The sequence below is a fragment of the Bactrocera tryoni genome, chromosome 2 (assembly GCF_016617805.1).
Source record: "Bactrocera tryoni isolate S06 chromosome 2, CSIRO_BtryS06_freeze2, whole genome shotgun sequence".
NCBI classification, from domain to species: Eukaryota; Metazoa; Arthropoda; class Insecta; order Diptera; family Tephritidae; genus Bactrocera; species Bactrocera tryoni.
The window spans coordinates 53,209,934-53,235,530 of NC_052500.1; the positions used below are offsets into that span (position 1 = coordinate 53,209,934).

General features: G+C 33.4%; 3 protein-coding genes and 1 non-coding gene across 4 annotated transcripts in view; 1 reads left to right on the forward strand and 3 right to left on the reverse strand.

The window, feature by feature from the left end:
- LOC120767936 (metal transporter CNNM4) overlaps positions 1 to 9,461 on the forward strand; it is a 43,010-nt gene extending 33,549 nt beyond the window's left edge. Inside the window, exons 2-10 of the mRNA XM_040094302.1 lie at positions 2,224 to 2,590; positions 4,369 to 4,554; positions 4,695 to 4,910; positions 4,988 to 5,161; positions 5,231 to 5,876; positions 5,963 to 6,229; positions 6,302 to 6,528; positions 7,572 to 7,664; positions 7,734 to 9,461. Of these exons, the coding sequence (XP_039950236.1) occupies positions 2,224 to 2,590; positions 4,369 to 4,554; positions 4,695 to 4,910; positions 4,988 to 5,161; positions 5,231 to 5,876; positions 5,963 to 6,229; positions 6,302 to 6,528; positions 7,572 to 7,664; positions 7,734 to 7,940 (2,383 nt within the window). The 3' untranslated portion in view covers positions 7,941 to 9,461. The remainder of the gene's footprint in view (positions 1 to 2,223; positions 2,591 to 4,368; positions 4,555 to 4,694; positions 4,911 to 4,987; positions 5,162 to 5,230; positions 5,877 to 5,962; positions 6,230 to 6,301; positions 6,529 to 7,571; positions 7,665 to 7,733) is intronic.
- A 5,303-nt stretch (positions 9,462 to 14,764) lies between these two features.
- On the reverse strand, positions 14,765 to 24,336 carry LOC120767470 (serine/arginine-rich splicing factor 3). The gene is made up of 3 exons (XM_040093560.1): positions 24,175 to 24,336; positions 23,649 to 24,064; positions 14,765 to 15,816 (listed from the first exon to the last, which is right to left on the reverse strand). Exons 1-3 carry the CDS (start codon positions 24,175 to 24,177, stop codon positions 15,450 to 15,452), a joined length of 786 nt encoding a protein of 261 aa, XP_039949494.1. The 5' UTR covers positions 24,178 to 24,336; the 3' UTR covers positions 14,765 to 15,449.
- LOC120767469 (nucleolar protein 58) lies at positions 18,417 to 20,484 on the reverse strand. Its single transcript, XM_040093559.1, has 2 exons — positions 19,081 to 20,484; positions 18,417 to 18,874 (listed from the first exon to the last, which is right to left on the reverse strand). The coding sequence occupies exons 1-2, from the start codon at positions 20,349 to 20,351 to the stop codon at positions 18,622 to 18,624; spliced, it is 1,524 nt and encodes a 507-aa protein (XP_039949493.1). The 5' UTR covers positions 20,352 to 20,484; the 3' UTR covers positions 18,417 to 18,621.
- Positions 18,961 to 19,037, reverse strand: LOC120769868. Its single transcript, XR_005704904.1, has one exon. It is a non-coding gene; the product is annotated as a small nucleolar RNA SNORD53/SNORD92 (small nucleolar RNA).
- Positions 24,337 to 25,597: the final 1,261 nt, after the last annotated feature.

Below are 25,597 nucleotides of genomic sequence, written 5' to 3' on the forward strand. Positions count from 1 at the left end.
ATATTTTTTCTTATTATCAGATAGAAAAATTTATATCTCGCTTCCAACTACTTGAAAAAATATCTTGTTAATTAGGTTTTGTAGGAAATTGAATGCTTTAAATATGGTCTCCTATGATTTTTTCGTAAACCCAACCGTTTAAAAGATATTAACGGTTGAAATTTGACTATTTTTGGAAAAATTTTTTATTTCTTATGAATTTTATAACTCAATGAAAAAAAATTATTATGAATAGATTTTTGGAGAGGCTTTCTTAGAGGTGTCTAGGAACCTATTTTTCAGGTGACCTACCAAACGAAAAAAATTTTTTTTTTTGATCCACCCTAATATGCATTGATGTTTGACGATGAATATCTCGTAAACGCTTAACGATCGGAATAAAGTTCTTGTATGGAAAACTTTTACATTTGACAATGTATCCTCACAAAAGTTGGCACAGGTTATTTTCTAAGATAATAATGTAATATTCGAAGAAATTGTCCACATCGGTTAACTATAGCATATAGCTGCTATACAAACTGAACGATCGGAATCTAGTAAAAATCTAGTCTGGTAAGGAAAACTTTTGCATTTGACAAGATATATCCACAAAATTCGGTATAGATTATTTTCTAAGGCAACAATGTAATATCCGACGAAATTGTTCAGATCGGTTAACTATAGCATATAGCTGCCATACAGACTGAATGATCGGATTCAAATGCTTGCATAGGAAACTTCCTCATTTGGCGATATATCTTCACGAAATTTGGTATGAGTTATTGTTCATAGAAATAATGTAATATGGGAAGAAATTTGTTCAGATCAGCTCACTATAGCATATAACTGTCATTCAAACCAAACGATCGGAACCAAACTCTTGTATGGAAAACTTTCGCATTTGACGTGGTATCTTCACGAAATTTGGCATGGGTTACTGCTTAAGTTAATAATATAATCTCCGAAAAAATTGTTCAGATCGGAATACTATAGCATATAGCTTCCATACAAACTGAACACATAATTACTAAAAGAAATGCACCTGTGAAGGCTATATTAGCTTCGATGCAGCCGAAGTTAACGTTTTCTTGTTACTATTAACTCCAGTAAGAGGAAACAAAGTTCTTTGCTCTCTGAGAATGAATGTTAGATTGTAGGTCCTTTTAAAAACATATTCAGCCAACTGCCAATGTCCCATTACTGTGCCTGTGAAAACATTACTTTCTTTATTTAGCTGATCCTCTATTCTGCCTAATAATATTTGGATTACATTCTCCAGGTTTCCTCATTTTCCATCTGTTTTGAGATATCTGTTCATAAGCAAAAGCATTCTCACAAGTTCTCTTCTTTGAATTCAGCAATATATGTATAGTCGATCTACACAACTATTGTCGCTATTTTTATACAAATCCTTTTTTTTTTTTTAATTAAAACACTTCTGCATCTCCGTATGGACAACATCACATCTTTTTAATCTTTTTTGACAAGACGAGTTGACTGTTTTCCTGCCAAGCGATAACTTAAGTGAATTTGAAATATCTTTTATGAAATTTGGTACAAGTGTTTATTGGCACCCAAGGGAGAGAATCACAGTACTAAGTGGCATCTCTTGTTTAAACTTGTAAAAAATAGGTGTTTAACACATCAGGAACTACTTGACCAATTCATGTTATGGTGTGAAATGCCTCCTTCCCATATAACATATATTTGAATTTCATCAGATTCTTTCAGCGAAATGAATCTTTCCACAAATAGTGCCTTCAAAGTGTCCTATCTCTACACCAAAAATTGTTGAAAGTCGGATCATAAATTCTCAAGCCCCAGATAACAAATATGTGGGCCTCAGTGCCTACGTCTGACTATATATTTAAAATATCGGACAATCTGTAGGATACAATAATGTGCTGTTGTGTCAAAAAATGGGTAAATCCCGTAGCCCTTATACTTAATTTAAAAACTAGACAAAACGTCCACCATATTCAGCCATAGAAATCATTTTGTTTTAGTTTTCGACTACTACTGGAGAGTCTCTTAATTATAGTTTTTTTAAAAAGTACCCAAAAGTGACAGACCGATTGATTAAATATTTCCCGATATTTTAAGAGCCGAATATAAAAAAATAGTTTAGTGTTGCCACATGATAATAAAAACAGAAGTTAAAACACTCCACAGATTTATTAAATTTCTTTTTTGTAAAATACTTAGTTACATGTACTTATTTACGATTTTTTCTTTTATTTACAGTCATCGTGTTGAACGTGATGTGTCGAGTGACGATTTGAAAATCTTCGGTTTTCGCGTAGAGTCGAGCAACAATGAGATTGAATACCACGATGGCGGCGTGCCGAGTGTGCTTAAAGATACCGAATTTACAATGCGAATTTTCGGTAAAGGCATTACACCAGATACCGTTATAACATTTACTGCTACATCAAATACATTTGGTGGAAAATGTCAAATACCAGCAACCTTGCTGTATAAACCCATAGAGGGTTCGTCGACCAACGAATCTGCTGTCTATCGCATGTCCCTGCCCAAACTGGATGTAGCAATGACCAATGGCAGTGAAACATTTTATTTGTGTGCCAAAAATGATCCACAAATGGATGTGGTGAGTTAAACAAAGTTTATTATAAATTATTGTTTTACTTTTATTAAAAAAAAGTACCTATGCAGTTTTGGAAAATGTAATAGGGACATATGGAACACATTTACTGTCTTCCTCATAGCTTTCTTTATATTCGTTCCGCATTAACCACATTGAAGTCAACTGTAATTTAATTAAGTACCGTAATACACCAATACACTGTAAATCTTTGCATTACAACAAAAAAGCTTCAGTTTGGGTGTAAAACCTTATATAAATTGGAAAAATGGAGAAAAATTTAGTTATTTACTAGTTTTCACTGAAAAATAGACAAGATCGCATAGAATAAAAAAATTATTTAAGTGAAAAGTTTATTCTTGATTTGGTTACATTCATCTTATTTGTATCCATTTTTGTCGTCTAATAATTTTAAGAACTTACTAAATGCTCCAGTGACCAGTCGCACGTTTATAAACCGACTTCGTGAAGTAGGCTTAAATGGAAAAAGTGCAAGAAAAGTTTTCTTTTTGAGCAAGAGATTTGAATTTGCTCAAACGCAAATTCTTCATGGAACTTGGAATAACGTGTTTTGATGAAATGAAACGAAAGTACATTTACTTAGCTTCTATGGTAAAAATTCTTTACGACGACTTCGAAATGGCAAATTTATCCACTAAAACGTGAGCTCATGCAAGACAACGACAGAAACGACATACATATGGTTCAAGCAGCTCGCGACTTCCGGTCTTGATCAATACCAAAAGCTCCGTTAGGATTGGGAAGGATCTCTCCGAGCCATTCGATATCAAACGAGTTTTCAGACAAGGCGACTTCTTCAATCCACTGCTGGAGAGAATAATTCGAGCTGCACAGCTGAATGACAAGGCACAACATTTTATAACAGTGTACAGTTTCTATCGTACGCCGATGATACTGATATTACTGACCTCAACAACCGCGCCGTTAGTTCTTCTTTCTCCAGACTGGATAAAGAAGCGAAGCAAATTTGTCTGGTATTGAACGAGGGAAGATGAAATATCTTCTGTCATTGAACAAACAGTCTTCGCACTCGCACTTGGCGCACACGTAGGAGTTATACGACAACATTGATACATACATATATCTCAGTGAATTAGGAGACAGTAGCTATGTTGGTTGGTCATGACATATGGGTGAAAACACTTCAGCTCTGAAAGTATTCGACGCAGTATCCGCCGAGGTAGCAGAGGAACCTCCACTTTGTTGGAGAGAAGGACCTGGCTGCACTTGGTATCTTGAACTGGCGCCAGATTGCGAAAAGAAGAAACGACTTTCGCGCTATTGAAACTCGGCTATAACCGCGTAAGCGGTGTCCATTCAATACCAGTAACGACTTGCACTAACCTTGTCGGCTCCATGCCACGTAGCTTTGAGGATGTGCTCAAAATAAAAGAAGTATCAACAAAATAGTAGATTTGAGAAAAAACAAGCGTAATAATTAAATAAAATAAAATAAATATAAAGTAAATAACGCTTGTACTTATTTTTATTTCTAAACTGAAATACGAAATGTATTCGATTTTACATTTTAAAGGCAGATAAACTTTACATAAATAACTACACAAATATTAATTAATGAACTCTGTGAACGATAATACTTATTCGAAATATATTACATTGCCTATCGTTTGATTATGATTTTAGATTGGATTTACAAATTTTAAACGTTTGGTCTTTATTGTATTTTCCAAAACTATACTATGTATTTAATTAACTAGGTGTATATAAAATTATATATTTCATTTGTTTCCACAATTTTATAGGGTAGCGCCACGGATACAAAACCGATGGTACATCAAGGTGGAGATGTTTATCTGCAAATGAAAACCTATGAAAATTTACTCCCCATCTGGCTGTCAATTGTCATAATTTTAGTCTGTTTAGGTTTCTCATCGTTGTTTTCAGGTCTCAATTTGGGTCTGATGTCTCTCGATCGTACAGAATTAAAGGTATGAATGCATATGTGCAATAACAAACTATGCTAATAATAAAATTATGTGTTTATAATTGAAATTACTTTATAAAAAACTACATGTATTTCAATCTGGCATATTTAATACTATATAATTCTAATTTGTATTTTCAATAGATTTTGTGTAATACTGGCTCAGTTCGCGAACGTCAATACGCTAGAATTATTCAGCCCGTCCGAGAACAGGGTAATTTCCTACTATGTAGTATTCTCTTGGGCAATGTGTTGGTGAACTCCACTTTTACAATTCTTCTGGACGGTTTAACCTCGGGTCTTTTTGCTGTTATTGTTTCCACGCTTGCCATCGTTATATTTGGTGAAATTACGCCTCAGGTAAATCCATTTAATTTACTGAATTTAAATGTCGCTTCATAGATCTAATTAAATTACCATTACTTATGTCATTATAGGCTGTTTGTTCGCGACACGGTTTGGCCATTGGTGCTAAGACGATTGGCATTACAAAAGTTGTTATGGTGCTCACATTCCCCATGTCATATCCGATTTCGAAAATGTTGGATTGGGCATTGGGTGAAGAAATCGGCAATGTTTACAATCGTGAACGCCTAAAGGAATTAGTGAAGGTTGGTAACTGGGAATACGGTACTGAGATAAAGAATGCAATAAAATAATATTTACCTTTCGTTCAATAGGTCACAACAGGTACAAATGATTTGGATAAAAATGAAGTCAACATTATTTCGGGTGCTTTGGAGTTGCGTAAAAAGACTGTTGCTGATGTGATGACTCACATCGATGATGCTTTCATGCTATCGCTTGACGCTCTGCTCGACTTTTCAACCGTATCGGAAATAATGAAGTCAGGATACTCACGTATTCCCGTATATGATGGCGATAAGAAAAATATCGTTACTTTATTGTATATCAAAGATTTGGCATTTGTCGATACCGATGATAATACACCGTTACGTACGTTGTGCGAATTCTATCAGAATCCAGTTCACTTTGTTTTTGAGGATATGACGCTCGATCTTATGTTTAATCAATTCAAAGATGGTACCATCGGTCACATTGCATTTGTACATCGTGTTAACAACGAGGGTGATGGTGATCCATTCTATGAAACGATTGGTCTTGTGACGCTTGAAGATGTTATTGAAGAATTGATTCAAGCTGAAATTGTTGATGAAACTGACGTGTATATCGATAATCGTACAAAGGTGCGTCGCAATCGTAGTAAAAAGCAAGACTTCTCCGCATTCGCCGAACGTCGCGAAAATCAGAAGATACGAATTTCACCTCAACTCACCCTGGCCACTTTCCAGTACTTAAGTACATGTATGTATGCTAAGATAATCTTAAAATAAGCATCAAAACTTTCAATTGTCATTATGTTATGTGTTAATCCTTTTTAAATTCTGCAGCTGTCGATGCCTTTAAAAAGGAACTTGTTTCTGAAAACATCTTACGCCGCCTACTTAATCAAGACATTATTCATGCCATTAAGTGCAAGGGTAAAAATAAGGATGATCCTCGTTTGTTCATTTACCAACAAGGTAAAGCCGTGGACTTCTTCGTACTTATTTTAGAAGGTCGTGTTGAAGTAACTGTCGGCAAAGAGAATTTACTTTTCGAAAGTGGCGCATTTACATACTTCGGTACTGCAGCCCTTCAACCTAATGTCGTTGTTGGTTAGTAGCTTTAAAGTGATTAGTTATCAATTGCATTAGATATTCATGTCAATGTTTTCCATTTTTTCAAAGATTCACCCAGTCAACAAATGCGTGGTTCCATTCAGTCATTGAATATGGATTCGAAGATTCGCCAAACATTTATACCTGACTATTCGGTGCGTGCCGTCAATGATGTCGTATACATCGCAATAAAACGTAGCCTTTACTTAACTGCCAAGAAAGCTACACTTTTAGAAAAGACCCGCAAGAGTGGTATTGAGCTGAATAGTGAAATTACTGATGATGAAGTCGAAAGGGTAAGCATAAAAGATTTATATTTCGTATTTGCATATGCGTAGATGCGTATATTTTAAATATAGTACATTATTAAGGTTTGAAATACACAAATTAAATATCAAATACAATTCACAATTTTCAGCCGAATGTTTAGAATCCACTAAAATTTATTATTTGCTATTACAAAATGGTTTTTATTTGCTCCGTTTTTATTCTCCAAAAATATTTGTATACACTAAATCAGTGCGCCGTTTTCCAAATATTTTTGTAGATCGCTGTCCTGATATAAATCAGAGCACTTTCAATTACTTAGACACGAGTTACCGTAACGATTAGGTTTTGAAAGTAAATAAAATAAAAAATGTTACGTAAATACAAGAGCAGCTGGTTTATTATACTTCATATAACCAAAGTAACTATTGCATCCTTGGGTAAGCTAATTCGCTATTTTAACAAATTTGATACCAAAAAGCGAACGTTGTCCGTCAAGCTAATTCATTATGATTTTCTAATTATCCCATTCATGGACATACTGTTGAATAATATAAGACGAACCTATGTTTTCTAATCACTAAACAGGGCTAGTTTTACCGCTACCATAAAAAAAAACAGCTGTTGTAGTGAACTACACCTCTCGGTCTAGAGAAAATCATGACAGGGCGTGCCTAAAAGTACTGAATTTCTTTTTTTATATCCTAAACTGTCTATCTGCCATCACGTGAACTAGTCCCTTAGTTTGAGATATATGTTTGATTTGCACACTTTCTTTTCTACCCAAGAGCCTGCTCATTTGTCTGAACCACCGATATTGGCCAAACAAACTGACCTATGCAAAACTTTTTATTTATTATTTAACGAAATTTGAAACAGATCATTGTCCAAGGCAACTCTACGATCTCCGAACAAATTTTTTTATTTGAAGCACTAGAACAATTATTTATCATAGCTTCAGTGAAACCGATGTTAAATGTTTTCCTTCTTTTTAATTAACTCATTGTGATTTCGAATTATACAAAATTTCTTTAAATTGACCACTTAATATAAACAAACCACTCTTTTACAGTTATTACACTCTGTGAACGAGGATGAAATTAGGGCGCATGTCAATCATAAAATAGCTGTAACTGGCAGCAATACAGCTTCACCGTCATTAAATGTGAGTATTTGAAATATTTCACTGGCAATTAAATAAACATGAATTAATGAAAATATATTTTACTTACAGGACATATCATTACAAAGTCATAGTAATGCACCGCCGCCGCACAATATGCACAGCAGTAGTAGTGGTGAAGTTTTAGATGTGGGCTCATTAAGCAGCCAAGTGACATCGGATCCAGTTAACGATCAATCAGAACATAATGGCGATCGCGAGAATGTCGCTACTACACCACTTTTGCCTAAGACTAGTGATAGCGCTAATAACAAATAACAACAAGCATAACAGCCAACGCTTATAACTCAAAAGTTTACATATGCATAAGAGTAGAGAAATAGCAAGTAATATGCATTTTACGTTTATAAATATCGAAAGGCAGTCAAACCTTGCATTACCACAAATAAACATTTCGTTCACCTGCGCCAACGCTTATGCTCAACATACACATACATCTGTATGTATATGCCGTTTGCAATCGCATCAAAAAACACAACATGAAAGATAAAGCAAATATGTGTACATACTAAATATGTACTTAATTATAAACATTACCTGCGCATGCGCATTATAACGCTCTAACGCAAGATTACTACTACTACACACACACGTATATAGTTATTTACTTGTTATACTTAATTACTTTTACTCTCTGCAATGTAACTTTTGAACTTTACAAGGTGTTCAGATTTGTTTAGGTTTTTGCTGAACACATCGTTGTCACGCTGTAGTTTTCCTTTGCAATTAACTTAAGCGTAAAATCTAAAACAAAAAAATAAACAAAAAAATTATCATCTAATGAAAAAAGATGAAACAATTAATTAATGATAATAATGAGTAATAACTACGAGAGATACACAAACAAAATATTGCGTACATACATATTTTTTCAACTAAAAATAAATGGGGCTTGTACATGTGAATATTTTTTAAAAACGTCAAATTAATGTATTTTATAAAACAATAAGCGAAAAGAAGTAGAAAAGAAAGATTACAAAAGATTAACTATGACAAATGCATTTCCAGATGTTAATGGTAACGTTGTGCATTTTAACTGCAGCTTGTCGTTTTATAAACGCGAAGTTGACTTGCATGCGAAAGTTTAAGTATTAATGGCAAAGATTTTTATGTAAACTTAACATATTTTTTTTATATTTCGTTTTTTTCTTTGTTTTATTTCCACCATTTAAACGATTGTGTTTAATTTTGCAATGGTTTGTCATTATATAGCTTTAAGACTAGTCCATTATTTAATGCTGTGTCTAAATAAGTTTAATATGTATGTACATATATGAAATTAATTTTGTGAGTGCGTGCTATTTAAATATTTTTTGAAATGAAATTATTGAGCAAGAAATGAAAAGTCAATATTATAATAGATATTTTATTATAATTACTACCATTTATTGCGGAGAATTGGATTCGCCTACGTTTTTTAATGTTATTATTTTTGTATTTTATTATTTTTACACTTACGCCAATATATACGCATAACTAACAACAACTTGCACACTGCTATCTGCAAATAATTTTGTCATAGAACACAGCAAGAACTCGATCGTCATAGACGAACAATTGACGATAAGTCTATAAAAGTAATTAAAAAAAATAAAAAACAAATTTTAAATCATTAAATTAACTTATGGGTGGGCAATTGCTTATGTATGTAATAATGTTCGAAAATTATACCTCAGTGCGTACAATTGTGATGTACGCCCAATAATACCTAATGTACTTAAGAACGATGTGAAACAAAAGCAAAAGATATACTGAGAAAATTAAAACTAAAAAAAAAAACAAAATAACACCATGTGGTAGTATTGTATGTATGCAAGTAGAATGAATTGAAAGTGCAACCCACTTTTGCAAAGACAAAATAGTTTTGCTGACATTATTATTGAATGCATTTTGTTTAAAATACCTGTGTATTATTTTTCGATATTGCAGAAATTATATTGTTAAAGGCCAATAAACAATGTCGATATTTTTCATACATACAGTACATAACTAATAGTTTTGTTTATTGCCACATATGCTGTTTTATATATATATAAACTTAAGAGATTTGTTACTGGCGTTTATATACTATATATATATATATATACATATACATACATATATGTGTATTTAAGAACAAAGAGCGCCTTTATTTAAATTTAGTTTATATTATTTTTGTACAGGAGTTGTGAACTTCTTTACTTGTTGTCCATTTAATTATGTTAAAATGCGAAATATACTGAAAGTAAATCTATTAAATACAATTTATTGAAATTTTTATGGAAATTCTCACGAATTTAAGTAATTTAAAACAACAAAATATATAAATATATATGCTAAAGTGTTAAAAACCCTTCAAGCGCTTCCTTACTTTCTGGTTTTAAATATTTGCATACGTACTATCGTTTAAAAAATACAATAAAATTTAATTATTCTGAAATATGTTCATGTTTTTGTTTATTTTGATGCCACTCAAGTGCAATTACAAAGTGTTGAAGAAAGAAAGAAAAATGTAGCTAAACTCTTTTGTGTATTATCAATTATATAAAATACTATATTGAAGCTATCAAGAAAAAACAAATGCCTCTGGTTTTTGAAGTCAGTTGGAGATGGTCATTAGCATCCACTTACATACTGCATGGGCTGGAAACACTTTGACCTAGCAAAGAAATAATGAGTTTTTGACGTTTTGACTTCGATACAACCGAATTTAAAATACCCTTCATAAATCAAAAAAAAAAAGTTTTCCTTACAAAAAACTCGTTTTGATCGTTCAGATTGTATGATAGCTATATGATGTAGTATAGTGAAAATGTATTGCGGTATTGAAACGTTGCTTTGCACAGTAAGGCTATGCTCGTAAATGCATCATGACGCGCATCATGACGATTGCATAACAAACAGAACGTTCGGAAATGCAATATTGCAACACTGCAATAATCAAGCGTTCAAAAAAGCAACACTTCTATCAACTGTCATACATAATTTCTATCAAAAAATTGTTTACTGCATTTAACTACGATGTCTGACGAAAAGTAAGTGCAAAACTGTTTTACTTTAATTTTTGTATTGAAATTTAGTTCAATTATGTTAATAATAATTGTATAAATTATTATTTTTAAATTTTTAGTGAAAATCTCAGTAATGCGGAGACACAGTTATTGCTAAGAGTACGGTTGAATATGGAGGACGAGTTTAAATCGGGTAGAAGGAAAAAAAATGTATTGTGGAAGAAAGTTGTGACCGAAGTTAAAAATGTAAATGAAAACAATAAAAATTAAAATGAAGTCCATCAGAAAAAGTAATAAAAAAATTATTCAAATAAAGGAAGGTGAGGTAAAGTAAATTTTTTATGATGAAAACAGAGTGGTAAAATAGTTTCTTCTATCGATTCCATTGATATCATCTGAATCAACACGGCGAATGGGGGCATCTTGAATTCCTTCGATTTCATTGTTGGTTTCCATATCGGCATGTGTTATTGTATCGTTAATATGTTCAGAATAACCTCCCTTATTTATGATAAAATTGTGTAAGATAGCGCAAGCGAGTATTACATTAGATGTACATTAATGCTCGAAGCTTCAATATAATTTAAAATTTTAAACTGTTTCTTAAAAATCCCGAAAGTTTGTTCTATAAATACTTTGTCTTTTAAAAGACAAACATTTGTAACTCGTTTTGATTCAATTCAGATTTCGTCTAGAGTTAGATAGCAATATTTCCATGTTAGTATTATACGTAGTGAAAATGTATTGCGGTATTGAAACGTTGCTTTGCACAGTAATTTATGCCAAATTTCGCGATCGTTCTGTTTGTATGGCAGCTACAATGGTCCAGTATCGGCAATTCCGATCAATAATCTTTTATTGACTAGTTCACGTATATACAGACGGTCGTCCGGGCTGGCATTCCGTCATTGAGTGTTACTAACTTCATGGTAAACTTAATATACCCGATTCTGGGTGTATAGATTTTTTAATGAAAAAATCGCTTATTCCACGGCATAATCTGCATGTAAAATAACTCATTTAATGTCCAACATTTGAATACCAGTCGAAGCTTCAAGACCTTAAGAATAATTTTTTATTTGCAACTTGATCTTTTCATTTAAGGGAAATATTTTTCAGAGAATCACTTTTTTAGATTGAAGTGCAAAATCTGGTTAACACAATGGTGTGTGAAGGTCTAGTTCATAGCGCAATACCTTCCATTTATCGGATGTATCCCAAACTTTATGAGTCGGAGCTTTGTCTTGGCAAAAGAGCAATGTGACACTCATCGCCCGCAAAGCTTTTTGGTTTGTAAAAACTCCTTAAATATGGACTACACACAATATTGTTAACTAACTCACTGATAAAATCCATTATCGTAGGTTTTCCATATTAATGCCTCTAATGTTATTCGAAGGTTTCTCTTATAATCTTTCTGTATCTATCAAATCGAATCTCTTTACGTTCGACTATCATTACTACGGTGATGTTCTAGGCAAAGTGATGTACGTTTTTGAATAGATGACGCGTTCAACCCATATTCAACTCTGAATCACTGGTCTTCAGAAGAGAAAGGATTTTTGGAATTTAACTAAATTTTTCCAATACATCAAACTTCAAAAGCTGTGATGTATCTTATCAAGGTCAGCGGCCTGTAGTAAGTGACTTCGAACAGGGATCTCACTGCTAGAATAAATAACTGCAAATAAGGGAATCATACTATACCATATACACGAGGGAGGAAAAATGAAGATATTGCACAATTTACCCAACAAACTACAGACATGCACTGAAAGCCCTTCACATTGGGGCTATTAACACCTTCTCTGGATCCCTTCCAATGAATGGCATTCTTGGAGAGGTGCCTGGCGAATCTACGGTAACCATTGTGCAACTTCGTTTTGGATAGTGTAACAGGAACTTATCCAGTACCGACCCCGACAAACGAATTATTTACGCTAACCACCTCTTTGCATGACTATTGACATGACTTTGCATAAATTGATTAATCTAACGCCTCTCATCGTATGGTACAAACCCGTTGAAACAATACGTGTCGTGCACTTCCTTTCGATGATTTGATTACAATCAACTAACTCTTTGACAGCAAAAAAGGGTCTGCGTAATCGTTGCAATAGTAACGCGGCGATGCTGGAAAGTTTGGAAAGAAGTGGAATGGCGGTGCAACGGCTCGGAGCCTACCAATTTCGAAACGGTGCGTTATCAAGATGCAAATACACTTTTTATCGTCAAATAGGGTGTTTTTTGCGATTCTGCGTCGAATTTACCTAATAAATCAATATTAGGAATTCCAGAAAACGATGGTCATTACTTTTTCGCCTAATAGGTCATCTTCGAATCAAGATTGCGGAGTGAACTGTATCATGTATCCTTGGATCCAAGCTTCGTCGCTGTTGTGAGGTGCTCTCACGATTGAGCTTGTATTATGAAGTGAGCAAATGCGACAAATAAGTATTTCATGCAGGGTCTTATGAGATGCCTACAATCTGGGCTATCATATGTACGTCTGACAAAACGATATCCAGGACTTTTGTCTGCCAGGCCGCCATAGATGTTTTTAACATTTTTTGCTTAAGTTAGTAACTGGGTAAAAATAATTAAGAAGCACATGTGGATGATGAAATTATAAAAAGTTTTATAATAAATAAATAGTTTTTATAATAATATGAAAAAATCATAACAAGTAAAAAAAACATTTTATACTCTTGCAACTTGCAGGAATCAAAGTCAGGGAAATACATACCCTAAGATCTAAAACGTCAACCACTACTATAATTCATTCATCGGCCGAAAAAGTTTTAAGAAGGCGGCGCCAAGCCCTTTTTCAAATTTTTTTGCCCGCAGATGTCATTTGCTACTGCGGTCCACTGTGCCAAATTACAGTTTTATATCTCAAATTAGTGCTTAGTTATGTCACTTTATAGGTTTTCGGTTAATGGCATTTTGTGGGCCTAGCCGTGGTCCTATTACGCCCATCTTTGAACTCGTTCTTGTTTTTGCCAGGGAAGGCGCATACCAAGTTTCAACAAGATATCTCAATATTTACAATCAAGTTACAGCTTGCACGGATCGTCCGTCCGTTTATTTATATATGTATAACCCTATATCTATCCCGATTAGCTTTATGTGATGTGATGTACAAACGTTAGGTGAACAAAACTATTATACTCTGTAGCAATATATGGCAAGAGTATAAAAATAATAAATGGCATTTCTAAGAGCTGTCGATTCTGGAATGTCAAAATACGTGCAAAAACCATCTTATCAAATTTGGCTCGAACTGGTCAAATCGAAACGATAAACAAATGTTTTCAGATTGGGGAAACCTTTTTATGTTCGTGCGAAGTTTGATCTCTTTATGTTAATTAGTGTGTGTTCGGTAGCTAGTTGCTTACCACGCAAAAAGTTTGTCTGGCCATAGAAAAAACCTCAGTATCAAAAGTTATCAGTTGGTATACTAAATGTATGAATGGCAAGAATTTCTGAAAATTGAAAAAAATCTTCTATATGTAAATCACTAATTTAAATTTATTAGAACACCAAAAAATTTTATTTGTTGTTCTGAGTAGTTAAAAATAAAATACATTTTTCTTATTCCAAATGTTTGCTAACATATACTACATTTATTAGCATTGTTGATGATATTGGAAATAACTCTATATTTGTATAAACAATTCGCCGCAGATGAAAGCTATTTGTTTAAGCAAGTTATTGGCATAATTGAACAAAATATATATATTTGAAATATTTACGCTGTATTAAGTGATTGTGTCGTGAAATGTAACGCTAATAAAATTAAAGAAAATATAATAAAAACTTATAGTGCGAAAATTAAATTGTAAGCTCTTTTTATGAATTTAAATTGACTACGTATTTTATTTACCTTGACTTAATTGTTATTTATTTTTTAGCTTTCCTTTTACTGACTTTTTTGTTTTAGCGGAAATTAGCTGTCGACGCAACAGTGTAGATTAGCCAGTTATGCAATTTAGTGTTGGCTAAATAATGCTCATACTTTATTGAACCGAAATTTAGATACTTTCTCAATAATTTACCAATATCGTATAAAGGATTTAAACAAAAAACTCGTGGTTTGTAAATTGTACTCTTGCACTTTTTAGCAACCAATTTGTGCAGCTTTTATTGAAGATTTTAGGCGAAATTATGACAAATCAATTTTTGTACAAAATGCAATTATGAAATATTTGGCGCATAACATGTTTGTATGTTTGTAGTAAACAGTGGTAGCGTTCGTTTCGGCTCTAATGTGCATTCAATCGAAATGAGCTTAAATTTAGTTTAACCTATTCAATAAATCTACTGCTTAAATTGAGTAGCTTATAAAATATTAAAATAAAAAAATACAAACGTATGTAGTATGTATGTATGTATGTTGTGTGAACTCTTTTGTTTTTTCGCTGTTTTTAGATGTTTTCAGACTTTGTTATTGTTGGTCATTTGTGGTAAATACATTAATTTATGTCTCCATAACAATAAATGAATGAATTTATCCATTTAATGTAATCTCAGAAGTCTTTTCAGTTTACAAGTTATTCATAAAAAGTTTAAACACTCTTCGTCTACTTAAAACGACACACTGCATAATAATCGAATTTTAGGAATTCGTTTTGTAACTATTTGGATTTTAATAGCGATTTGATTGAAATGAAGGAGAGGAGTAAAACTTTATATTCATGCACTGCGACCGAGCTTGTGTGTATGCTGCTCAATGCCTATTAATTGTTTTTACTGTTACTGCCACAACTGATGTCTGCTAATCTCTGCGCGAGCTAGATCGTGATGGTGTCGAATCGCCTCGTCGATTACGTTTTGTCGGTATGTTACGCCTTGGTGACGGTGATACGGAGTCATCGTAACGCCGTTTTGGCGATGGTGAGGCACCGCCGGTGCCACCATTACGTTCATCCTCACTATACCGATGGTATGTGCTACCATTCTCTGTCGTGCTGCGACCATTCTCACGTGACTTACTATTGTAGGCGACATCTCGTGATTTGCGTGAACTTTTATTCGCCGAAACTGAACGGCTCCGACTGCGCGATCGGCTTGCCGAAGCAGCACTTCGCGAACGTGATCTGTGATTGCGAGAAGCACTGCGAGATCGACTCCGTGAATTGCTTCTGAAATTATATAATATATCCCAAAATAAGTTAATAAGAAATAAAAATAATTTTGCTTTTAATTAAATTATGATTTATCGAAAATAGCAGTAAAGCAATAGTCTATAAAAAAAAAACAAAAACTCCAATGGTGGAACTACATAAGGGATCATCTCAGTGTAACCCTCCGAAAAATTATTGATTTTAGCGATTTGTTTTAATGTTCAAATTAACTAATCAGTCCCGTTTTTTATAAATAAATACATTCATGACGAATATAAGATGATTTTTCTTATGTTTTTTATTGGGTGTATAATAGTTAAATAAATTGTTGAAATTACACGTAAAAAAAGGTAGGAAAGTTGCTATCGCGCTATGAAGAGTTCTTTCTTTCGTTCCTCACACTGTTCCCTTCCTACAAGAAACGCTGTAGCGACCGTAATAATTTGAATTTCAATTTCAAAATTTTAGAGAATGTTTATTACAGTGTATACTATTGATGATGCAGCAAAAAAATCGATTTTCGAATATTTCACACTGAGGCGATCCTTTAACTTCGCGTTTTTTTTAACTGTTTTATGAAACTTGATACATATGCATGTAATTACCGCAAAAAGGCGTGTTACAAATTGTCTAAAATTTTAGCTTTCTCGGCAACGAGACTGCATGTAGTATGTATTTTGTAACGTCGTAAATAGTAAGGCAAATAAATGAAAAAAGTTGTAAAATGAATTTTTAATCTAACTCTATCGGCCAATATGACAGTCATGAATTTATTATTTCTATCTTAACCCATACAGTTAGGGATAGAGAAGTGGCCAAGGTACGTAGACTAAGTCACATTCTTCTTCTTCTGCTTTACTGGCATAGACACCAATTCCTTCTCCACCTGATCTCTCCAACGGAGAGGATGTCTTCTTCTTCGTCTGCTTCCATCGGCGGATACTGAATCGAAAACCTCCAAAGCGCAGCCGCTGTCTCTTGTTTTGCTGAACTACTTATGTCAATATCACCGTTTATTAAGTTACATTAGTAATTACATATAATTACCATATATAACGAATATAATTATCTTTCGCTTAGAGTATTATGATTTAATCCGCCTACTATCTTTCGGAAATAAAAATAGATGGCATCGATTTATCTTTCTTTGAGGGATATACATACATAATGTGAAATATAAAAAAAAAAAAATAAATCGATAGTCCAAAGCTTTAAATGAATATTTCAAATATTCTACGCAACCTGAGCGAACATGGATTTTTAGCAGGCTACTATTTCAGGGATATTTTTGCCGCTACTACTACAACATTAGTTCAATCAGTTTATCTTTAGGCTCGAGGCTGATAAACTTGTTAAGACAGGTTCTTCAGCCCCACTAATTGCAGAATGGAAATGGGTAGATCTTCGTCAGATTCTTGCGATTCACTACTGTTGGGTATCAGACCAGCTCACCTTTGCATTGGTCAACTACTGGCATTGCAAGGTACTTCTAACTCGGGGTAAGTCTACTTTTTAATGGTTGTCGAAGTTCTAACTGGACACCGTACGACCGCGGTAAGATTACTTCTCGAATGCCCCGCATATGTCAAAACAAAGTTAAAACTCCTTGGATCCCATTCTCTTAAAGATCCTGGTGAAACATCGGAAACAGAAATAGAGCATTTAAGCAGGTTTGTGATGGGTTTTTTTCATCAAAAGATTCTGCATAACAGGCCTATTAAATCTACAATTCCACACTTTTCAGCCCCGGTGAAAGCCGCAATCACACTGAGTTTAGTTATTTTAATCTGTGTCAAAAAAGTCTTGCGGTATTTTTATTGAATTTTTTTTTTATTGAATTTTTTTTTTATTAATTTTTTTTTTTTATTGAATTTTTTTTTGTTATTGAAATGAATTTTTGATGACTCATGCCCAGTTCTTGACTGATGCTACGGCTGCTACTATGCCGGTCTCTTTCGACCAATTCAGCGATTTTATCGCAATTTTCGACGACAGGCCTTCCGGAGCGTGGCGCATCTTCGACCACCTCTACACCAGAACGAAAACGTTGAAACCATCGTTGTGCGGTGGAAATGGAAACTGTATCGGGTCCATAAACTGCACAAATTTTATTGGCGGCTTGAGATGCATTTTTGCCTTTATGGTAGTAGCACTGTAAAATATGCCGTATTTTCTCTTTATTTTGCTCCATGTTTGCGACGCTATAACTCACGAACGACTTAAAAGAAACGACAATCAAACACATGTTAGCGCGTGAAATGAGATTTCCAAAAAGGTATAGCATGACGATGCGACGAATAAAACTAGAACTACGCGCTTTCAATCCCAACTAGCGAAAATACCGCACGACTTTTTTGACAACCTATTATTACTGCTCCAATTAGTAAAATTTACTATTCAGTTACTCCTTAACTTAAAGGTCAACTTCTAATAGCTTCATTTACTGCTCTCAAAAAATGGTAGAATATCTTTTGGGAAATATAAATTCTCTAAATATTATTAATATGCACGCATAACTTAAAATCAGAGAATAATAGTCGGGATTCTACAAAGTATTTACTCTATAAAAAAATTCACCAAACTACCGCTGCTTTGTTTAAAAAAAAAAACAAGTAAAATACATTTTATTGTACATCTATAATTACTCATCAATATCATTATTATAGGTACTTATATACCAGGTGTACGGGTATGAAGGGAGCGTTAAGATACAAATGTTTTCGAAAGAAACATTTGTTGTGAACGAGCCTTAATGTATGCTTATAAACAAACACTTTGTACATCTAAATTTTTAACCTAAAATTAACACTACGACCATTAAAGCTAATCAGAGTCCGGCTCCTTAGTTTTAGCTTTCTTTTTTGCAGGTGGAGCCTCTGTTTGCTCTTGATCTTGACTTTTATTCTTCTTCTTCTTTTTCTTTTTCTTTTCTACCCCAGACGCTTCTTCATCCTTAGCCACCTGTTCAGCTTCTGCTATTGATTCATCTTTGACTTCAGCAGGGGATGATTCCGAATGCTTACGCTTTTTGACTGACAATGTGCTATCAGCTTCAGGTTGATAAGTAAACACCTCGCTAAAAATAAAAATAAAACCATACATACATTAAAAAAGATGTCCATTTAACAAAAAAAAAACATATTTGCAAAATAATTCAGTTGCACCATCAGACAGCCAAGGTTTATCGTCATTTCATGTGATCAGATACATGCGAAACCTTTTTGATATCATCATTAAAGTGCCAAAATTATTTTACAAAATGTAATGCCGTATAAATAATACCTCTTGGCTTGGTATTTTTCGAATTTAGCTTTAGCTTTTCCAGTTCCCGACAATTTTCGAATGTTGCCTTCTTCCAGTAATCGGAGGCGAGCTTCCAGTTTTACTTTATGTGTCGCTCCAAGTTCACAACTTGCCTCTTCCCCAAAAGCGTCAACGCGTGTGGCCAGTGATGCCTTCGCAGCAAGTGATCTAGACATTTTACCTTTGTTTTTTAAACTGGCCTGTCCCACCAGTTGAGCATGGAAAATTAAACCGTATTTTGGTGTATCTTTTTTAGTTTTCAGCGCACGGAATAACGCTTTTTCCGCACCCAAAATTTGTACAGTGGAAGATGGATGTTTCGCCAGATTAATGAGCGATCCAGCGTGTGCGATTAAACGTGCTCCTACAGTTTCACCAACAAGCACTGTTAAATTAGGTGCCATAGCCATCATGCGCGTCTTCAAGTAATCGTATAGATGCGTTCTATATTCATTAATCGAAAGAATTTCATCGCACAGGCATTGTATATTCATAATATCTTCTTCAGAGATTTCAGTTCCCATAGAAATTTCAGCAGCTTCCTTTACCTTCTCTTCTACTTCCTCTGGTAGAATGTCAGAAAGGTCAGTATGAGCCATATTTTCGCGAGTGCCTACTAACTTAATAGTTTTCACAAATGCAATATTGTCAGTAATAAGCTTTCCAAGTTCTGGAAAATGCCAACCATACCATTCACGTGCACGCATCATATAATTATTTAGCTCCTTATCCAAATCATCGAGTAGACATTGAGCTTGCACAATCATTGTGTCGATTTTATCAGGTGAAAACTTCAATTTATAGCGAGACAAGGAGTGCGCTAAGCCTAGTGCCATAGCTGTCATCTCGCGTTTTGGTAGGCCGCTCAGCAAACTATCAGCCTGTTGACGTATGCATCGCATTAATTCTTGCACACCAGTATTATAGACACATGGCACAGCTAATTTATCTTTGATGGCATTACCCAATTTAGCATCTGCGACCAATAAAGATGATTGTACTTCGTCGCTGAATAATTTTTTCAATGTCTTTTTAAGTGGTTTAGACATTTTGCCCTCCACTGCAGCCGTGGCCGCTGCCAATGCTTCTGTGGTATCATTGAATTTTTCAAAATGTTTCAATTTCAGCAATTTATTGGCTTTTTCAGGCGTTTGAAACTCCAGATATAGGTTATCCACTTCGGAAAGTTTCTTTTCATCTAATAACTTAAAAATTGCGTAACCCGCCGGCGTTTCATATAAAACAAACATTTTTTACTGCGATATATCAGTCCATGTAACAAAAATGTTTCCACTAATTTAAAACGCTTTATATTCTTCAATTTTTACCCCAGTAAATTTCACTCCGAACGACACCGACGAAAATTCAAAATGAAAGAATAAGCGACACTCGTGGAAAACACGTGTGTTTGCGCCATTGCGATCACAGCACTCCTAGCGACTTTTTCGTAAGTCATTCACGATTCACAAGCACTATGTATTCACAATTATCGGTAAGTAAATATATTAGATGACCGCGAAATTGATATATTATTATTTTGACCACAAACTTATTAATTACTTTAGTAATTACAGCGTATTTCCGAAATCAGAAAACACTACGAAAGTTAATATAATTGATTTTATTTTATTTTCCTATAGCATACATATACCTCATATTTTCACTGTTGTAGTTGTAAAAAAATGCATAAGAACCCGAACATAGTAAAAGTTAAAAACTGTTTACATCTCTTAATTTTAGCTATTAAGGTGAAAACTACTTTACTTCTTGATATTAGTCACCTTCAATTTTGAAAACAACGTAGACTTAGTAGACTACATTTATCACAATTAATGGACACCGTTCTAGTTGTAAATGTTCTCATGATATCCGGGTCTAAATAACAGGAGTAGACCCCCGATTACTAACCGGCCAAGGACTGTCAACGCGGCACCATTCTTCGAAATTACTTCAGGGATATTATATGCCAACATTATAATTTTATAAACAATCACATAACAGAGGAACAAACCTCTGGATATTAAAACAACAAAAAACGTTAACTTCGGTTGCACCGAAGCTAAATACCCTTCACATGTGCATTTCTGTTAGTAACTATGTGTTCAGTTTGTATGGAAGCTATATGCTATAGTAATCCGTTGTGAACAATGTTTTTGGATTATATTGTTACCTTAAGCGGCAATTCATGCCAAATTTCGTGAAGATACCATGTCAAATGCGAAAGTTTTCCATACAAGCCCTTGACTCCGATCGTTCGGTTTGAATGGTAGCTACATATATGCTATAGTGAGCCGATCTGAACAATTTATTCTAATATTACATTATTTCTATAAACAATAACTCACAACAAATTTCGTGAAGATATATCGTCAAATGAGGAAGTTTCCCATGCAAGCATTTGATTCCGATCATTCAGTTTGTATGGCAGCTATATGCTATAGTAATCCGATCTGAACAATTTCTTCGGAGATTACATTGTTGCCTTAAAAAATAATCTATACTAAATTTCGTGAATATATCTTGTAAAATGTGAAAGTTTTCCATACAAGAACTTGACTCCGATCGTTCAGGTTGTATGGCAGCTATATGCTATAGTTAACCGATCTGAACAATTTCTTCGTATATTACATTATTATCTTAGAAAATAATCTGTGCCAACTTCTGTGAAGACACATTGTCAAATGTGAAAGAAAATGACGTTTGCAAAATTTCGATATACGATACGATATCTTCAAAACTGAGGAACAAATTCGTATACATATATACAGATAAACGGACAGATAGACGGACATGGCTAAATCGACTCAGCTCGACATACTGATCATTTCTATATGTACCTTATAGGGTCTCCGGCCCTTCCTTCTGGGTGTTACAAACTTCGTGACAAACTTAATATACCCTGTTCATAGGTATAAAAAACTACAAACCAACACTTTTCTCATAGTTTATTTTTAAATAAAGTTAAACTATTGTGTGATTGAAGTTTACTAATATAAAAAGGGCACGTTTTATGACGAAAGAAGTCGTTTCTTTGAATATTTACACAACCTCAAATATTCATACATATACACATAGTTAAGTGCCTTGTTTCTTATTTAATATTAATATATAAATTAAAAATTGATGTTATTTATCTAAATTTAATTACAAAAATAAATAAACAAGGTACTTGCTTGACTGTATGGGTGATATACATATTTTCTAAAATCTATTTACCGATAGCACTGGTCTCTTGTAATTTTATTGCCCTCGATGTACGATTGGTTTTGGATACATTTATGCTTATAATTCTTGACACTATCAATGTCAATGTTTTCATTTTACATTACAAAAATCAAAGAACAGTTTAGTTTTGAAAAATTGGGTTGCATCGAAGTAAAGTGAGAGACAAATGTCGAAAATATGTATATTATATCCTTATATGAGTTCTTCCTCTATAATATTCTAGTTTAAAATATCAATAAACCTTGATACATTTCTTCAATCACTTTTAGGTGCTGGTGGACCAGCTCTATCTTTGTTTCTCACCATAACATCTAATTTATCCGAAAATGTATCCAAATGATTGCGAATGTATTAGATATGCAATTATCTTATAAATAAGATTACATCCATTATTTTCATGAATAAGGTCGTAATCTGGACACTTGAAAGTATCAAAATTTGCTAAGATATCCAGGGCAAAAAAAAAATGTTTTTGTAGAGCTGTGTAACATCTCGACAGAATTTTCAAGTATCATATGTACATACAGACGTCATACATTTGTGGTTTATGTGAATCGTAAGAAATTTTTGGAATTATCTACCTGGAACGTATAGTTACATTTGTATTGCATCAACAGAAACGCAAGAACCGACAAAAATATAATATAAAACTCCCAACCATCTAATACCACTATGTCTCGACCACATCGAAAAAGCACGTTTCCTGTTAGATGCCCAACTTGAACCTTACCACCCAAACGGATATTAGTTAACCTTTAAAACAACAATTATATGGTGACTGAGTAACCGAAAGCTTCAGCCAAATAATCCTTATCAAATTATATGTAGGCAAATAAAAGAACATTGAATATATAATTATATATCATATTTGTTTATAGAAAAGAAAGTACCGAATGAAAAGTTAGATATTTGTTTAATTCAATGAAGGTTATTGTTTATGTGAAATGAAACAAACATAACACTACAAATGCATCCAAATTTTTAAGTCTTTTCGGTAAAATATTTTGATTCTCCAAAAGATTTGTGAGTTCAAAAGTTAAATCTTGAAGAAAGATAAGTTTTTAGTACTCATTAACATTATATCTGTAAAATGTTAATTACATTCCAAAAATTATATAAGCCCATCACAGTAAACCATAGTAAAGAGTCAACAAACAAACTTATTTGAATCCTTTCATTAAAGAATACTTAATTAATTCATGTTATTAATTTAACTTCAAAAGTTAATTAGTTGGACATTCATTTAAATTTGGAAATATACATATATGACCACAAACATTTATAAAAAACACAGACATTAGGTATAATAAACAAGTACTCACCGGCGACGGCTGCCTCGTCGACTATCACGACGTCGGCATTCTCTAGCATAATGACCTCTTCCTCCACATTCATAGCATTTGTTATCATCTGAATTGTTTCTACGCGAACGATCCCGCATACCACGTCGATCACCACCTCGACCGCTTCCACCACCGGCAAACTTTCCTGTAGATAATTCTACCCTTGCACGGCGACCACAAACTGTCCGTCCGTCTAAACCGCGCACAGCATCTGCCGCATCACGGGCGCTTTCGAATTCAACAAAGGCAAAGCCTGGCGGGTTGCGAGCAATCCAAACACTTCGTAAAGTTCCATAGGCGCCAAACGCATATTCTAAATCGTTTTTCCTGGCGCTATTGCCCAAATCACCTACATATACCTTTCTGTCGCTGGGGTATCGTGACATTTTTTTTGACTGGTGTTAAAAAAAAATGTATAAAAACCATTGAAAATGAAGTGAATGAAAAATCGATTACGGGTTAGAATATTAACCAACACCTACGCAAACCACAAACATTTGCTTACCATTTTTGCCGATATACACTGCTATAATTAGAAATATTTTATACTTTTCTCCACAACTCTATCTTTAATTATTTTTCATGAAGTCTCACAAAATTATTTTCAGAACATCGTCCCTGCAAAAAAAGACCGCTTGCAGAAATATAAGTCGATGCAAAACTTGTACATTTATAGTGCTGCCATATCACATTATTGCAATGTCACTTTAAATTGTTAATTTTTTATAGAAAAATTTTATTCTATTTATTTGTTTTACAAAAGGTATACATGTATTTAACGCTTACTATTACTAAAAGCTATTTACCAAAAGAACACCTATGCGAATTATGAAAATTATTAGGTTCAACAATGTTATTTAATTTAATGAAGGTTTTAAAGTACAAAGTTTCTGATCATTTTATTTTCGTATATTAATTTTAAAGTAAATTGTGTGAAAGATATTAATGTTTATTTCTTTTATACCCATATATGGATATATTTATTTTATTCATAAATGTTCCAAATATTTTCCTTTGTATACAAAATGAATGCCGATGGCAACAATTTCAAAAGACACATCAATTTGGTAACGTGCTAGTTTGTATTGGGTGGTGAATTAAGTAAAGTAGTTATTAATTCACGTTCACATTAGTCCGAATACAATTCGTAAAATGTTTAAACATTTGTAAAAACTAATAACGTGAATGGAAAGATTTCTTGGTTTGTTGTAAAACATCCGCATTGTTCAGAGATTCAAAAGATTAACTTGGAATTATTGCTATTAAGCCAATACCATTCCAGCAAGTTACGGTTACCGAAAATCCATCCCATAGAAAGAATTAGTTTGGAAACTAACACTTACACACCGTGTAATTCGTAAGACCTTTGTGTAAGAAAGGGATGAACGATCACAAGTACATAAAAGTTTTGGTTAGTTATCCATTGGGCGTTAATAAACTCATAGAAGCTTTAACAGAAATTTCTGGTAGCGTTGTTAAGAAATTAACCGGTGATTTAACCGATAGGTGGTTGGATATAAATTCGTATCGTTACAATTATGATACGACAGTCTTATGAATAGTATAGCTGATCTGCAGAAAATATTTTCCCTCCAATTGATTATAACTATAAACATTTAAATGTACACAACTGATAAATAAAAAGAAATACTGAATCGATTGATCGAGTTATGATCTTTAACAAAAAAATATAAAATTTTAAAACTAAACAACTCAGAAAATCTTTTTATTATGTTTTATTTAATATTGATGCTGTATGACATGAGTGAAAAAAAACAATTCATTTGACTGCAAAAATTTGCTTGCTGGAAATTGGAAAATTATTACTTTTTTTAACGAATATAACAGATATTTCAGTTACATAATTATTAATTGGATATACCATAAGTTTGTATAATAATAACAAATAATTAAGCAAAGCAATTTTT